At 43.3% G+C, this 17,385-nt stretch overlaps 1 protein-coding gene across 1 annotated transcript in view; it reads left to right on the top strand.

Moving 5' to 3' along the window:
- LOC124035617 (pleckstrin homology domain-containing family A member 7-like) overlaps positions 1-13,539 on the top strand; it is a 157,141-nt gene extending 143,602 nt beyond the window's left edge. The window contains 4 exon segments of the mRNA XM_046349157.1: positions 1,162-1,383; positions 1,608-1,741; positions 1,845-1,990; positions 12,791-13,539. Of these exon segments, the coding sequence (XP_046205113.1) occupies positions 1,162-1,383; positions 1,608-1,741; positions 1,845-1,990; positions 12,791-12,813 (525 nt within the window). The 3' untranslated portion in view covers positions 12,814-13,539.
- Positions 13,540-17,385: the final 3,846 nt, after the last annotated feature.

Below are 17,385 nucleotides of genomic sequence, written 5' to 3'. Positions count from 1 at the left end.
TGTTGTGTCTGTGAAGCAGCAATATGGTTGTGTTGGTGTGTAACTGTTGTGTCTGTGAAGCAGCAATATGGTTGCGTTGGTGTGTAACTGTTGTGTCTGTGAAGCAGCAATATGGTTGTGTTGGTGTGTAACGTTGGTGTGTAACTGTTGTGTCTGTGAAGCAGCAATATGGTTGTGTTGGTGTGTAACTGTTGTGTCTGTGAAGCAGCAATATGGTTGCGTTGGTGTGTAACTGTTGTGTCTGTGAAGCAGCAATATGGTTAACTGTTGGTGTGTAACTGTTGTGTCTGTGAAGCAGCAATATGGTTGCGTTGGTGTGTAACTGTTGTGTCTGTGAAGCAGCAGTATGGTTGTGTTGGTGTGTAACTGTTGTGTCTGTGAAGCAGCAGTATGGTTGTGTTGGTGTGTAACTGTTGTGTCTGTGAAGCAGCAGTATGGTTGTGTTGGTGTGTAACTGTTGTGTCTGTGAAGCAGCAGTATGGTTGCGTTGGTGTGTAACTGTTGTGTCTGTGAAGCAGCAATATGGGTTGGTGTGTAACTGTTGTGTCTGTGAAGCAGCAGTATGGTTGCGTTGGTGTATAACTGTTGTGTCTGTGAAGCAGCAGTATGGTTGTGTTGGTGTGTAACTGTTGTCTGGGAAGCAGAAGTATGGTTGTGTTGGTGTGTAACTGTTGTGTTTGTGAAGCAGTAGTATGGTTGTTTTGGTGTGTAACTGTTGTCTGGGAAGCAGAAGTATGGTTGTGTTGGTGTGTAACTGTTGTGTTTGTGAAGCAGTAGTATGGTTGTTTTGGTGTGTAACTGTTGTGTCTGAAGCAGCAGTATGGTTGTTTCGGTGTGTAACTGTTCTGTCTGTGAAGCAGCAGTATGGTTGTGTTGGTGTATAACTGTTGTCTGTGAAGCAGCAGTATGGTTGTGTTGGTGTATAACTGTTGTCTGTGAAGCAGCAGTATGGTTGTGTTGGTGTATAACTGTTGTCTGTGAAGCAGCAGTATGGTTGTGTTGGTGTGTAACTGTTGTCTGTGAAGCAGCAGTATGGTTGTGTTGGTGTATAACTGTTGTCTGTGAAGCAGCAGTATGGTTGTGTTGGTGTATAACTGTTGTGTCTGTGAAGCAGTAGTGTTTGTGTGTAACTGTCATGTCTGTCTACCCCTCCTCCTCCAGTGGAGGCGAGAGCAGGAGTTTGACCTGCAGTTGCTGGAACGGGCTGTGCAGGGGGAGGAGGCGCGGGGCGTAGTCCAGGGTGAGGAGTGTCCAGCAGAGCACAGTGATAGACCTCGGTGCCAGTCAGATGAGTGGCTGACCCTCCGCTCTACAGCCACGTCCACACTTACCCAGGAGGTGGATCTGGAGACGCTGGACTATGACCTGGACCTCAGCCGAGAGGTACAACCTGACCCTCACCACCTCCACCATCAAACCTCACCAAGTCAGAGCTGGTCACTTTAACATTTCATTAAGGACTTAGTACTGTCACAATGTTGTTTAAACAATTGAATAGACTTGTTTTCAGCTTCAATGGTTATATTCCCTAATCCCTACAGTAATGGTACTAGAGTTGAATAGCTGTTAGTAGGAAACCTCTACTGTGTGTTTTTCTCTGTGTGTAGCTGGCCAAACCTCAGAAGGTGTTAATCCCTGAGCGCTACATAGACCCAGAGCCTGAGGAACCTCTCAGCCCTCAGGAGGTGGAGGCTCGCCATCGCAACATGGAGCGCATCAAGAACATTCTGGCCAAGTCCAGGTATATTACAGCACCACCACTACACACCGGGCCAATATGGAAGATCAGTTTGACAGGCCATTCAATTTATTGTGTAATGGTGTGTGTGTGTCCGTGTGATTAGTGTTCAGATCCTGGCGGGGCCCTCTGTGGCGGTGGACCAGCCAGAAGTGGTGGGTCTGGACTCAGCCCTACTGAATCAGGAGAGGATCATCACCATGTCTTACGCCCTGGCCTCAGAGGCCTCCCTCAAGAGCAAGCAGGTCGCAGGTAATACCAACACACACAACTGGACACACTCTCTGCAGTAATACCAACACACACAACTGGACACACTGTCTGCAGTAATACCAACACACACAACTGGACACACTGTCTGCAGTAATACCAACACACACAACTGGACACACTGTCTGCAGTAATACCAACACACACAACTGGACACACTGTCTGCAGTAATAACAACACACACAACTGGACACACTGTCTGCAGTAATACCAACACACACAACTGGACACACTGTCTGCAGTAATACCAACACACACAACTGGACACACTGTCTGCAGTAATACCAACACACACAACTGGACACACTCTCTGCAGTAATACCAACACACACAACTGGACACACTCTCTGCAGTAATAACAACACACACAACTGGACACACTGTCTGCAGTAATACCAACACACACAACTGGACACACTGTCTGCAGTAATACCAACACATACAACTGGACACACTCTCTGCAGTAATACCAACACACACAACTGGACACACTCTCTGCAGTAATAACAACACACACAACTGGACACACTGTCTGCAGTAATACCAACACATACAACTGGACACACTGCAGTAATACCAACACACACAACTGGACACACTGTCTGCAGTAATACCAACACACACAACTGGACACACTGTCTGCAGTAATACCAACACACACAACTGGACACACTGTCTGCAGTAATACCAACACACACAACCGGACACACTGTCTGCAGTAATACCAACACACACAACCGGACACACTGTCTGCAGTAATACCAACACACACAACTGGACACACTGTCTGCAGTAATACCAACACACACAACTGGACACACTGTCTGCAGTAATACCAACACACACAACTGGACACACTGTCTGCAGTAATACCAACACACACAACCGGACACACTGTCTGCAGTAATACCAACACACACAACCGGACACACTGTCTGCAGTAATACCAACACACACAACTGGACACACTGTCTGCAGTAATACCAACACACACAACCGGACACACTGTCTGCAGTAATACCAACACACACAACTGGACACACTGTCTGCAGTAATACCAACACATCCAACCGGACACACTGTCTGCAATAATACCAACACACACAACCGGACACACTGTCTGCAGTAATACCAACACACACAACCGGACACACTGTCTGCAATAATACCAACACACACAACCGGACACACTGTCTGCAGTAATACCAACACACACAACTGGACACACTGTCTGCAGTAATACCAACACACACAACTGGACACACTGTCTGCAGTAATAACAACACACACAACTGGACACACTGTCTGCAGTAATACCAACACACACAACTGGACACACTCTCTGCAGTAATACCAACACACACAACTGGACACACTCTCTGCAGTAATAACAACACACACAACTGGACACACTGTCTGCAGTAATACCAACACACACAACTGGACACACTGTCTGCAGTAATACCAACACACACAACTGGACACACTGTCTGCAGTAATACCAACACACACAACTGGACACACTGTCTGCAGTAATACCAACACACACAACTGGACACACTGTCTGCAGTAATACCAACACACACAACTGGACACACTGTCTGCAGTAATACCAACACACACAACTGGACACACTGTCTGCAGTAATACCAACACACACAACTGGACACACTGTCTGCAGTAATACCAACACACACAACTGGACACACTGTCTGCAGTAATACCAACACACACAACTGGACACACTGTCTGCAGTAATACCAACACACACAACTGGACACACTGTCTGCAGTAATACCAACACACACAACCGGACACACTGTCTGCAGTAATACCAACACACACAACCGGACACACTGTCTGCAGTAATACCAACACACACAACTGGACACACTGTCTGCAGTAATACCAACACACACAACCGGACACACTGTCTGCAGTAATACCAACACACACAACTGGACACACTGTCTGCAGTAATACCAACACATCCAACCGGACACACTGCAGTAATACCAACGCATACAACCGGACCTACTGTCTGCAGTAATACCAACACACACAACCGGACACACTGTCTGCAATAATACCAACACACACAACCGGACACACTGTCTGCAGTAATACCAACACACACAACTGGACACACTGTCTGCAGTAATACCAACACACACAACTGGACACACTGTCTGCAGTAATAACAACACACACAACTGGACACACTGTCTGCAGTAATACCAACACACACAACTGGACACACTCTCTGCAGTAATACCAACACACACAACTGGACACACTCTCTGCAGTAATAACAACACACACAACTGGACACACTGTCTGCAGTAATACCAACACACACAACTGGACACACTGTCTGCAGTAATACCAACACATACAACTGGACACACTCTCTGCAGTAATACCAACACACACAACTGGACACACTGTCTGCAGTAATAACAACACACACAACTGGACACACTGTCTGCAGTAATACCAACACACACAACTGGACACACTGTCTGCAGTAATACCAACACACACAACTGGACACACTGTCTGCAGTAATACCAACACACACAACCGGACACACTGTCTGCAGTAATACCAACACACACAACTGGACACACTGTCTGCAGTAATACCAACACACACAACCGGACACACTGTCTGCAGTAATACCAACACACACAACTGGACACACTGTCTGCAGTAATACCAACACATCCAACCGGACACACTGCAGTAATACCAACGCATACAACCGGACCTACTGTCTGCAGTAATACCAACACACACAACCGGACACACTGTCTGCAATAATACCAACACACACAACCGGACACACTGTCTGCAGTAATACCAACACATACAACTGGACACACTGTCTGCAGTAATACCAACACACACAACCGGACACACTGTCTGCAGTAATACCAACACACACAACCGGACACACTGTCTGCAGTAATACCAACACACACAACTGGACACACACTCTGCAGTAATACCAACACACACCAGGGGACACACTGCAGTAATACCAACGCATACAACCGGACCTACTGTCTGCAGTAATACCAACACACACAACCGGACACACTGCAGTAATACCAACACACACAACTGGACACACTGCAGTAATACCAACACACACAACTGGACACACACTCTGCAGTAATACCAACACACACCAGGGGACACACTGCAGTAATACCAACGCATACAACCGGACCTACTCTCTGCAGTAATACCAACACATACAACCGGTCACACTGTCTGCAGTAATACCAACACACACAACTGAACACACTCTCTGCAGTAATAACAACACATACAACCGGAGACACTGTCTGCAGTAATACCAACACACACAACCGGACACACTCTCTGCAGTAATACCAACACATACAACCGGACACACTGTCTGCAGTAATACCAACACACACAACCGGACACACTCTCTGCAGTAATACCAACACATACAACCGGACACACTGTCTGCAGTAATACCAACACACACAACTGAACACACTCTCTGCAGTAATACCAACACATACAACCAGACACACTGTCTGCAGTAATACCAACACACACAACCGGACACACTGTCTGCAGTAATACCAACACACACAACCAGACACACTGTCTGCAGTAATACCAACACACACAACTGGACACACTGTCTGCAGTAATACCAACACACACAACTGGACACACTTTCTGCAGTAATGCAAACACACACAACCGGACACACTGCAGTAATACCAACACACACTCTGCATCTAGTCTGCAGTAATACCAACACACACTCTGCATCTAGTCTGCAGTAATACCAACACACACTCTGCACCAGGTCTATAGTAATACCAACACACACTCTGCACCAGGTCTATAGTAATACCAACACACACTCTGCACCAGGTCTGCAGTAATACCAACACACACTCTGCACCAGGTCTGCAGTAATACCAACACACACTCTGCACCAGGTCTGCAGTAATACCAACACACACTCTGCACCAGGTCTGCAGTAATACCAACACACACTCTGCACCAGGTCTGTAGTAATACCAACACACACTCTGCACCAGGTCTGTAGTAATACCAACACACACTCTGCACCAGGTCTGTAGTAATACCAACACACACTCTGCACCAGGTCTGTAGTAATACCAACACACACTCTGCATCTAGTCTGCAGTAATACCAACACCACTCTGCACCAGGTCTGTAGTAATACCAACCACACTCTGCACCAGGTCTGTAGTAATACACAACACCAGGTCTGTAGTAATACCAACACACACTCTGCACCAGGTCTGTAGTAATACCAACACACACTCTGCATCTAGTCTGCAGTAATACCAACACACACTCTGCATCTAGTCTGCAGTAATACCAACACACACTCTGCATCTAGTCTGCAGTAATACCAGCACACACTCTGCATCTAGTCTGCAGTAATACCAACACACACTCTGCATCTAGTCTGCAGTAATACCAACACACACTCTGCACCAGGTCTGTAGTAATACCAACACACACTCTGCATCTAGTCTGCGGTAATACCAATACACGGTCTGTAGTAATACCAACACACACTCTGCACCAGGTCTGCAGTAATACCAACACACACTCTGCACCAGGTCTGCAGTAATACCAACACACACTCTGCACCAGGTCTGTAGTAATACCAACACACACTCTGCACCAGGTCTGTAGTAATACCAACACATACTCTGCACCAGGTCTGTAGTAATACCAACACACACTCTGCACCAGGTCTGTAGTAATACCAACACACACTCTGCACCAGGTCTGTAGTAATACCAAACACACACAGGTCTGCAGTAATACCAACACACACTCTGCACCAGGTCTGCAGTAATACCAACACACACTCTGCACCAGGTCTGCAGTAATACCAACACACACTCTGCACCAGGTCTGCAGTAATACCAACACACACTCTGCACCAGGTCTGCAGTAATACCAACACACACTCTGCACCAGGTCTGCAGTAATACCAACACACACTCTGCACCAGGTCTGCAGTAATACCAACACACACTCTGCACCAGGTCTGTAGTAATACCAACACACACTCTGCATCTAGTCTGCAGTAATACCAACACACACTCTGCACCAGGTCTGCAGTAATACCAACACACACTCTGCACCAGGTCTGTAATAATACCAACACACACTCTGCACCAGGTCTGCAGTAATACCAACACACACTCTGCACCAGGTCTGCAGTAATACCAACACACACTCTGCACCAGGTCTGCAGTAATACCAACACACACTCTGCACCAGGTCTGTAGTAATACCAACACACACTCTGCACCAGGTCTGTAGTAATACCAACACACACTCTGCACCAGGTCTGTAGTAATACCAACACACACTCTGCATCTAGTCTGCAGTAATACCAACACACACTCTGCACCAGGTCTGTAGTAATACCAACACACACTCTGCACCAGGTCTGTAGTAATACCAACACACACTCTGCACCAGGTCTGTAGTAATACCAACACACACTCTGCACCAGGTCTGTAGTAATACCAACACACACTCTGCATCTAGTCTGCAGTAATACCAACACACACTCTGCATCTAGTCTGCAGTAATACCAACACACACTCTGCATCTAGTCTGCAGTAATACCAACACACACTCTGCATCTAGTCTGCAGTAATACCAACACACACTCTGCATCTAGTCTGCAGTAATACCACACACACTCTGCACCAGGTCTGTAGTAATACCAACACACACTCTGCATCTAGTCTGCGGTAATACCAATACACGGTCTGTAGTAATACCAACACACACTCTGCACCAGGTCTGCAGTAATACCAACACACACTCTGCACCAGGTCTGCAGTAATACCAACACACACTCTGTACCAGGTCTGTAGTAATACCAACACACACTCTGCACCAGGTCTGTAGTAATACCAACACACACTCTGCACCAGGTCTGTAGTAATACCAACACATACTCTGCACCAGGTCTGTAGTAATACCAACACACACTCTGCACCAGGTCTGTAGTAATACCAACACACACTCTGCACCAGGTCTGTAGTAATACCAACACACACTCTGCACCAGGTCTGCAGTAATACCAACACACACTCTGCACCAGGTCTGCAGTAATACCAACACACACTCTGCACCAGGTCTGCAGTAATACCAACACACTCTGCACCAGGTCTGCAGTAAACCACACACTCTGCACCAGGTCTGCAGTAATACCAACACACACTCTGCACCAGGTCTGCAGTAATACCAACACACACTCTGCACCAGGTCTGCAGTAATACCAACACACACTCAGCACCAGGTCTGTAATACCAACACCACTCTGCATCTAGTCTGCAGTAATACCAACACACACTCTGCACCAGGTCTGCAGTAATACCAACACACACTCTGCACCAGGTCTGTAATAATACCAACACACACTCTGCACCAGGTCTGCAGTAATACCAACACACACTCTAAGGTCTACCAACACACACTCTGCACCAGTCTGCAGTAATACCAACACACACTCTGCACCAGGTCTGCAGTAATACCAACACACACTCTGCACCAGGTCTGTAGTAATACCAACACACACTCTGCATCTAGTCTGCAGTAATACCAACACACACTCTGCACCAGGTCTGCAGTAATACCAACACACACTCTGCACCAGGTCTGTAGTAATACCAACACACACTCTGCACCAGGTCTGTAGTAATACCAACACACACTCTGCACCAGGTCTGTAGTAATACCAACACACACTCTGCATCTAGTCTGCAGTAATACCAACACACACTCTGCACCAGGTCTGTAGTAATACCTGCACCAGGTCTGTAGTAATACCAACACACACTCTGCATCTAGTCTGCAGTAATACCAATACTAATGTATCAGAGGCTGGGAGAAAGTCATGACTGCATGGGATAAAAGAAAAGGACTGTTTGATGCTCTGTGACTCTTCTTTGAATTTGTATACATAAAAGGTTTCCAACATTTCCAAACGTCAAATTATATTTTGTAGAAGGTGTTGATAGACATGCATGAATGTTCTGAATAACTGGTCATCTTCTCACTACAAACTTCCACATGATGTTTTAGTCTTCACTCTTCAAACATGAACGGAACTGAACTTGGTGGTAGAACTTCTGCCAATCATGTGTCATTTCCAATAACTATACTTATGATTGAGTACCTAGTCCTCCCCTTTTTGGTTCATGCACAGATTCTAAGAGACTGACGCTCTTGTGTGGATGTTCGTCATGTCAGGGCCAAACACTTTCAGAAATTATTATCTTTCAAGTATGTGTCTGACAATATCAGTAAAATCTACCTTGCATCACATTGACATCCTCTGGATAGCTGAAGACGGGATAAACAGAGGGTAGCTCGCTTTCAAGAGTGCTCTGTGGATGATGGAGGAGGGGAGGGGAAAGGTGCAAAGCCGGGCTATCAGGCCGTTCATCTCCTAATAACTCAATATTATTTCTTATAAGTGTGGGCCTTATGAGTAAAGACAGAGATAATTGCGATCCGTGTCTAATCTTTCAGACTGGGAGGATTCTCTTGATGAGGATATTTTGTGAGGCTGATCAATGACCCAGTAAGTCTGTGCTCAGGCTCTCAACTGCATCCTCCCGTAGCTGGCTCTTTGAACACGGTTCTGAACCCTCATAAAAGACACCCAGATCACTTTTCATCTTTACCTTGCAGCAGGCAGGTTCACTCTTCCAGTAGCATCATCAGTAGCAGCCCTTTAGATGAGTTGCGTCTCTCTCTCTCCTCCTCTCTCGTTCTCTTTCTTTCTCTCACTCTTCTCTTTCTCTTCTCTCTCTCTGTCACACAGACTTACACTCAAGCGTCAGGATGTGATGGAGCTTAATATGCACAGAAGAGCAGAGTCAACAATTCTAACAATCTTTCCAGCATAGAGAAATGTCAGAATACATCACACGAGGCATCTCGTCAGACCAAATCAATGGGGTTTTTTCCAACTCTTTGGTATAAAAGGAAGGTGTGTGGGTGCACTTTTCAAATCCCTGAATTGAAAGAAACTTCTACATAATCCCATTGAAAGAAACTTCTTTCAATAGGATTATGTATAATTCAGAAATAAACATGGGCATTTTATTGACATGCAGCTACATGATAATTGATTGAAGTGACATCTTCTATTGTGTTGTGTTTTACTATAAGGTATGTTTAGTGTTCAAGTTGGATTAGTGTCTTGTGTGTTATTGGGCATGGTGGGAGTGGCCCCAGCCAGCCCCTGTCCCTGTGTTGTAGTATTTGAGACCAGTCTGGAGACCACAGTCTTGTCTCAAATACTACAACACAGTGACAAGACTGAGACACCCAACATGTGGTCTCCAGACTGGTCTCAAATACTACAACACAGTGACCAGTCTGGAGACCACATGTGGGGTGTCTCAGTTTTGTCCCTGTGTTGTAGTATTGTTGACGAAGATGTAATACTGAATATTTTGTCTTTGTATCTATTACAGACCTGTTTGGGTAAGGGATAATTAGTGGAGTGTCTCTCTGTTTTCCTCAGCAGCATATTGTCACCATTCTGAATGTCCACACCATCCATATGTTATTCTGAAATTTCAACACAGAAATACTGGACAATTATGGTTGCGATTTGACACAATTACAATCATGTTCTTGAATTCAAATCACATTTTTCTGGTCGCCCCCCTCCCAAGTCTTGGTTTTGAATCGGTCTCGCTTTAGGTGGTCTCGAACACAATACTGCCTTTAGGTGGTCTCGAACACAATACTGCCTTTAGGTGGTCTCGAACACAATACTGCCTTTAGGTGGTCTCGAACACAATACTGCCTTTAGGTGGTCTGGAACACAATACTGCCTTTAGGTGGTCTGGAACACAATACTGCCTTTAGGTGGTCTCGAACACAATACTGCCTTTAGGTGGTCTCGAACACAATACTGCCTTTAGGTGGTCTCGAACACAATACTGCCTTTAGGTGGTCTCGAACACAATACTGCCTTTGGATTTGTCAGTGCTGCTCCTAATGTGACTAATATCCTGTTCTCCTCTTCCTCTCTGTCTTCTTCTTCTTCTTCTGTATCTACTTCCCAGTAGTACCACTGCACCCTAACATCCCCACAGTCCCTCCACCTCCTCCTCCTCCTCCACTGCCTCCTCCTCTTCCTCCTGTCTCTCAGGCACCTCCCCCTACTCCTCTAAACAACGGATTTCACTTCTCGTTTGTCTAATCAGAGCAAACAAAGTAAGGACTAACAGCATGCTAATGGGATTGAGGCTTCACTAATTCTCCCTAACATGGGTGCTGCTTCACACCTCTCTGTCTGCATGATCACCGCACTGTTGTAATTCAGAAGGTAGTAGATCACCCCTCTCATTACCGTCAGCATACCTACACATCTGCAGGCAGCCAGCTAATCTTAATGTGCTAATTGTCTGTAAATTGTTATTGTAACTTTATCTAAAATGTGTGTTGGCCAGGGTAAGGGGGCAACACAAATGCCACTAGCTACGTGAGCATTGTGTGCAATTAACAAAGAAATGAGACACCTTTTGCTTCAGCACCTTGACAGTGGAACAAGTGTTCACAGCTGCATTCCACAACACCAATTATCCCACCATCTGTGGACTGCTAACAGTATTCACCAAAACATGTAGAACAGGGAGAAAAATAAGTGACACTATTATTAATGTGCAAACACATTGGGACTGATCATGATACCGTGTGAGTGTGTCCAGTTAACTTTGGCCTGTGGCACTCTCAGGCTCTCTATTGTACTGGCTCAATCATGCACCATCTGTTGGCTATCCTTGACTACTAACCCGATCCCCTTCCTTATCCACTCTGCAATATGTGTGGGACTGTGTGCATGTCTTTGTGTATATTTGGTGTCTTCCACCTTTTTGGTGTCTGTCACCAACCCTGTCCTGTTTCCTTCCTCATCCATGTATGCTGCTCAGCTGAAAGGGTCGGGGTCAGAGGTTATGATGTGTGGACATAGAGTAAACGACAGCTATGTTTGTTTCCAAAGGATACCTAAAGATACAGCTCCTGTGTTCTAAAAGAAACAAACGGTGTTCACTGAGTCAGTCTCACACACAGTATGTTGTTGTATGACTGTTGTTGTCACCGCTTGGTTTAACAGTACACTGTAGCATTTCATTCAGTTGCTTCAAGTTTGTTGTGAGTTGAGTTTGAGGGAAATAAATGACTCAAAATTCTTCTACTATGTGACATGCTGTACAGAAAGACAGAGCGCAGAGAATGTTTACCAGTTCACTATACAATGATTCATTAATTCCATATGTGGTGTATGGTTGGGTATTTTGGGTTTTGTCTTTCTTGCTTTCAAAAAAGGTTGTTTTCTCATGGTTTCCTATGAGACTAATATTCCCTTTTAAAGATCTGGTGTGTTGTATGATGCACTTTATGTTGTGGTGAGTTCTGCTGCATCATCTTCATTGTAGCTGGGATGCGTTTAGGTTAATAACCTTTACCCATGTACAGTACTGTACTTTTGTATTCAATAAGACCATGGTATTTGATTTAAAAAAAATATATATATATATACTTCTATTTTACTAGCCTAAAATCCTGTTAATACTGTTTGATTGAATCCCAGCTAAGAATGTATTCTTCATTTCCTCCCATTCTTCCATTCTGCTTGGTTTTCTAGAATGTCTCAGTCTTCCTAAAGTAACTCGATGTGTTTTGTTGATTTTCCCTCAGCCAATGCGCTTTCTGGACACTGAGGTCCTGTTTCCTTGATGACAATACAACCTGGATTCTTGAAGAAAGAAAGAAAGAAAGAAAGACTTTGTTTGGTGCTGACAGTTACACTGTTATACAGTAGATGGGTGTTAGTGAACATTTAACCTGCCCTCAGTAGCACGCAGCAGGACTTACTCGCTGATGCATTTTTAGGAGCTAAAATGAAGTAAACTATTTTCTTAAGAAAATGTATGTCTGCCGTGAAAGCTGCTGTGCATATTAACTTTGGAAGTGTGTAACAGATGTTAATCCCATAATAGAAAAGGTTTTATACATGTTATTGCACTTTTAGCATTATACTGTATCATAGTGAAGAACTGAAAGAGATATTTTCAAGGTGAGAATGTTTTGTCTTGCAGTGTGATCTGAGTTTGGAGGGAACTTGTATTTAGTTTTTTGAAGTTAATGAGAGTATTCACCAACTAGAAGGTCGATATGAACATAAGGTACTGAACATGTGTCATGTTGATTGTATTTTTGTCAAAACTCAGATGATATTCTTACACCAAATCGCTTGAAATGTCATTTGTGTTTGTATCTAGCACTGCCAGTCTCTTAATGGCTTGCCAAATGGATTTTATTTTTGCTTACAACATTGGGAGGAGAATAACATTGAACATAATATTTTCTGGATGGCTTAGGCAGGTTGCACAATGATAATTATAAACATTTTAAATATTAAAGATATTAACATGACGTTTGCCTCATCAAATGTTTTGTCTTCCGACAACAAACTCATGCAGTAGTCGTAATAATCGTTTTAAAATGATAACGGTATACTGAGGTATTCAGAGAATGTGAACCCCCCCCAAAACTCTTAGGTCTTATAGCCTATTGTACAGTACTGAATTTAAATAATGTTATTGCGTCAGTTTAATAATTGTACTACTCTGTGGATGACAGTTGAATAATATGGTTGACTGTGATGGAATCTTCAAAACCCTTTATCTTGTGCCAGTTCTGATAACCTTTCTCTTCATGCTGACCAAAAAGTACAAAATGTGGTCTCATCACAGCTCCAAGGATTCTCTTTGAACATTCCTATTGATTGCTTTGCCCTGTTACATTTCATTCTATTATCTGAGAAGGGAATCCAACTTTACAGGCTCAAACCAAATGAGACAAACTTTCAATACAAAAAACCTTGAAATGTTTCTTTAGTTCAAAGCTTCTCTTTCTTAAAGGGTATTTTTTATTCTGTGTCTACATTTTCAACTGGGAAGGTGGGTAGTAATAACAGTGGTGTATCTGAAGCATATAATTTATATATTTAAGTGAAAGCTCTTTCACTTTGTAAAAGAAACCTCTTGAGAGGAACATGGCATTGACCTTATGAATCAAAGACGATGGAATTATGATTCTAAGCTTTTTGCAAGTTAATTTTTCACATGTTCTGTAAATGGAAGGTCAGCTATATAAAAGTCATGACTAGAATCAATTGCAATTGTTCTGTCAGTCCTATACATAATTCTACAGTTCAACATATTCGTATAGCATGTACTGGTATCTTGCTTATAGGCTATGATCCTTTGTCTGGTGGACCAGTAAACTGCTCTTCCCTTCCTTGTGAAATCTTTATCTTTAATTGGAGAGTAATTACATACCCTTGTCTGCATCATGGTACTCTGAAAACACCTGTGAGAGGGGATGCACCTCTCAGAGCTCCACAGTGGGAGCTGCCACATCTCTCTCTCCATGCCATCTCGAGGAGTGGGAGTGTGGGCCCCAGAGTGCCTGCTAGCCCTGGTGGGTATAAGACCCATCACATCCGCTATTCTGCTTATTTTGCAATAAATGGGCTGTTTTTTTCCTCCTCCTGCAGAAATTCACCCAAGACCATCCACTGAGGATTGTGGCATTTCCATTTATTGACGTTTGGCTGCTGGTTCATATACATTTGTTATGCTATGCTCTGGACTTCAAAGAGAATGAAATAGGGCCTATTATGCTAATTCTGTCTTGTTCTGTTCAACGTAATCAAGGCCTCACACATTCATCCTTTACAAAATGTTCCTCACTGACTCTTGGAAGAGGTTTTCAAATGTACATGAATAGAAAAAGGAATTCCCGACTTTCCCAGATGACTCCCAAAAACCCGTAGCTGAGCACTTGGGGGGGGAGAGACAACCTTTTGTTATTTTGAAACTATAAATTATTTGCGAACTTGATATGAAATCCAGAGTAAACAACTGTGATAAACAGGGAAGGTTTCTCTTCCCACATGATTGTAACAGGGTGGAACTGTTTGTTGGTAAACATGCCCCATGTTAACCCTTGCCAGTCCCAGGTATAGTATGTTTCAATAAAGGGCATGGCCCTGGGTATTTAAGCTAGACTTTTTGTGTCATTCACAATGTTCCATGACCACTAGAAGGCTGGCGTGTGCAGGGAGGATGGTCTAGTAGTGAAAGTCCAGTCAGTGACTCTGACTGGACTCTGATTGGACATGAGCTGAACCAAAGGATCCAACACAAAAGGTACTTTTGATTCTAAAATGGTCTTTTATGCTCTTTTATCATCTCAAGATCAATATACATGCTTTAATAAGGGATGGGCTGGTGTTCAATTATTGAACAGTTAAAACTGATTGAATATTCTCTCCCAACACACTGTACATGCCTACATTTTATCAAAATAATCAAATAGACCAGTAACTTTTTAAGACTGATATTTATTGGTATGTACATTGTCTCATTCTAGCTCAGTTTATTGCAATACAATTTATTCGATGGTTGAAACAATGTACTTGTACGTCAGCACAGCCTGTCTTTCAGGGTAGACATATACACTTTCTTCAGAAAGTATAAACATCCCTAGACTTTTTCCACATTTTGTTGTTACAGCCTGAATTTAAAATGGATTCAATTGAGATTTGTTGTCACTGGCCTAAACACAATACCCCATAATGTCAATGTGGAATTATGTTTTTAGACAAAAATGGAAAGCTGAAATGTCTTGAGTTAATAAGTATTTAACCCCTTTGTTATGGCAAGCCTAAATCATTGCAGGAGTAAAAATGTGCTTAACAGGTCAACTAATAAGTTGCATGGACTCACTCTGTGTGCCATAATAGTGTTTAACATGATGTTTGAATGACCACCTCACCTCTGTACCCAACACATACAATTATCTGTAAGGTCCCTCAGTCAAGCAGTGCATTTCAAACACAGATTCAACCACATAGACCAGGGAGGTCTTCCAATGCCTCACAAAGAAGGGCATCTATTTGTAGATGTGAGAGAGAAAACATTGACGTCGATTATCCCTTTGAGGATCGTGAAGTTATGAATTACATTTTGGATGGTGTTTCAATACACACAGTTACTTCAAAGATACAGAATGGAGCTAAGCAGAGGCAAAATCCTAGTGGAATACCTGGTTCAGTCTGCTTTCCACCAGACACTGGGAGATGGATTCACCTTCCAGCAGGACAATAACCTAAAACACAAGGACAAATCTACACTGGAGTTTCTTACCAAGAAGACAGGGAATGTCCCTGAGTTGCCGAGTTACAGTTTTGACTGAAATCTACTTGAAAATCTATGGCAAGACCTGAAAATGTTTTTCTAGCAATGTTCAACCACCAATTTGACAGAGCTTGAAGAATTTGAAAAGAATAATGGGTAAATGTTGCACAATCTATGTGTGGAAAGCCCTTAAAGACGTACCCAGAAAGAGTACTTCTACAAAGTATTGACTCAGGGTTGTGAATACTTATGAATAATGAAATATATCTGTATTTCATTTTCAATAAATGTACAAACATTTATAAAAATATGTTTTCATATTGTCATTATGGTGTATGGTGTGTAGATGTGAAATTTTCTTTAATGTTAATCCATTTTGAATTCAGGCTGTAACAAAATCAAATGTGCAATAAGTCAAGAGGTAGGAATGCTCTCTGAAGGCACTGTAAATACGGTGTATGATAACAGGTTTATGTAAACAGTTGTTCTACCCTATCAATGATTGATTATGAATGTTTAAAAATGCCGTGTTAAAGAAAACAATGAATTGCTCTCATGTTCCTTAAACGGCTTGCATTTACAATACCTACAATGAATTGCTCTCATGTTCCTTAAACGGCTTGCATTTACAATACCTACAATGAATTGGGCTTTTTGTGTACATGAATGAAGCAGATGCCCTTGGGCTTCCTCTTTGATCCAGCAGCAGCTCAAACTTTGTCTGCCTCTTAGCAACACATTTCACTTCAAATTAAGGCACAACTCTGTCTGCAAGCACAAAAGAAAAAACCTGCACCGTGCTGAAATGTTTTGCAGTGTTGGTTATTGGTACAAGTATGTGTTGTGCAGATGTGTGCCATCTTCAGGCCCTTTTAATCCTCTACAAAGCAAGCATTATGAAGATGATGACGAGAACACACCCTCACCATGAAGACTGAACATTTCCTAGTGTTTTAATAATTGAATACCTGGGTATTGGTTACTGCTTGTGTGTAAAGGGCTCTGTTTTCCAACTGTTCATATCATGCCATATTTGAGATCTCATTCCACCATTTCATCTGCAGCAGTTAATTGTTCAGTCAATGA

This window comes from Oncorhynchus gorbuscha, linkage group LG05, assembly GCF_021184085.1.
Source record: "Oncorhynchus gorbuscha isolate QuinsamMale2020 ecotype Even-year linkage group LG05, OgorEven_v1.0, whole genome shotgun sequence".
NCBI lineage: Eukaryota > Metazoa > Chordata > Actinopteri > Salmoniformes > Salmonidae > Oncorhynchus > Oncorhynchus gorbuscha.
Note: the sequence above shows the minus strand (reverse complement) of the source record. Positions and strands in the feature narration are given on the sequence as shown.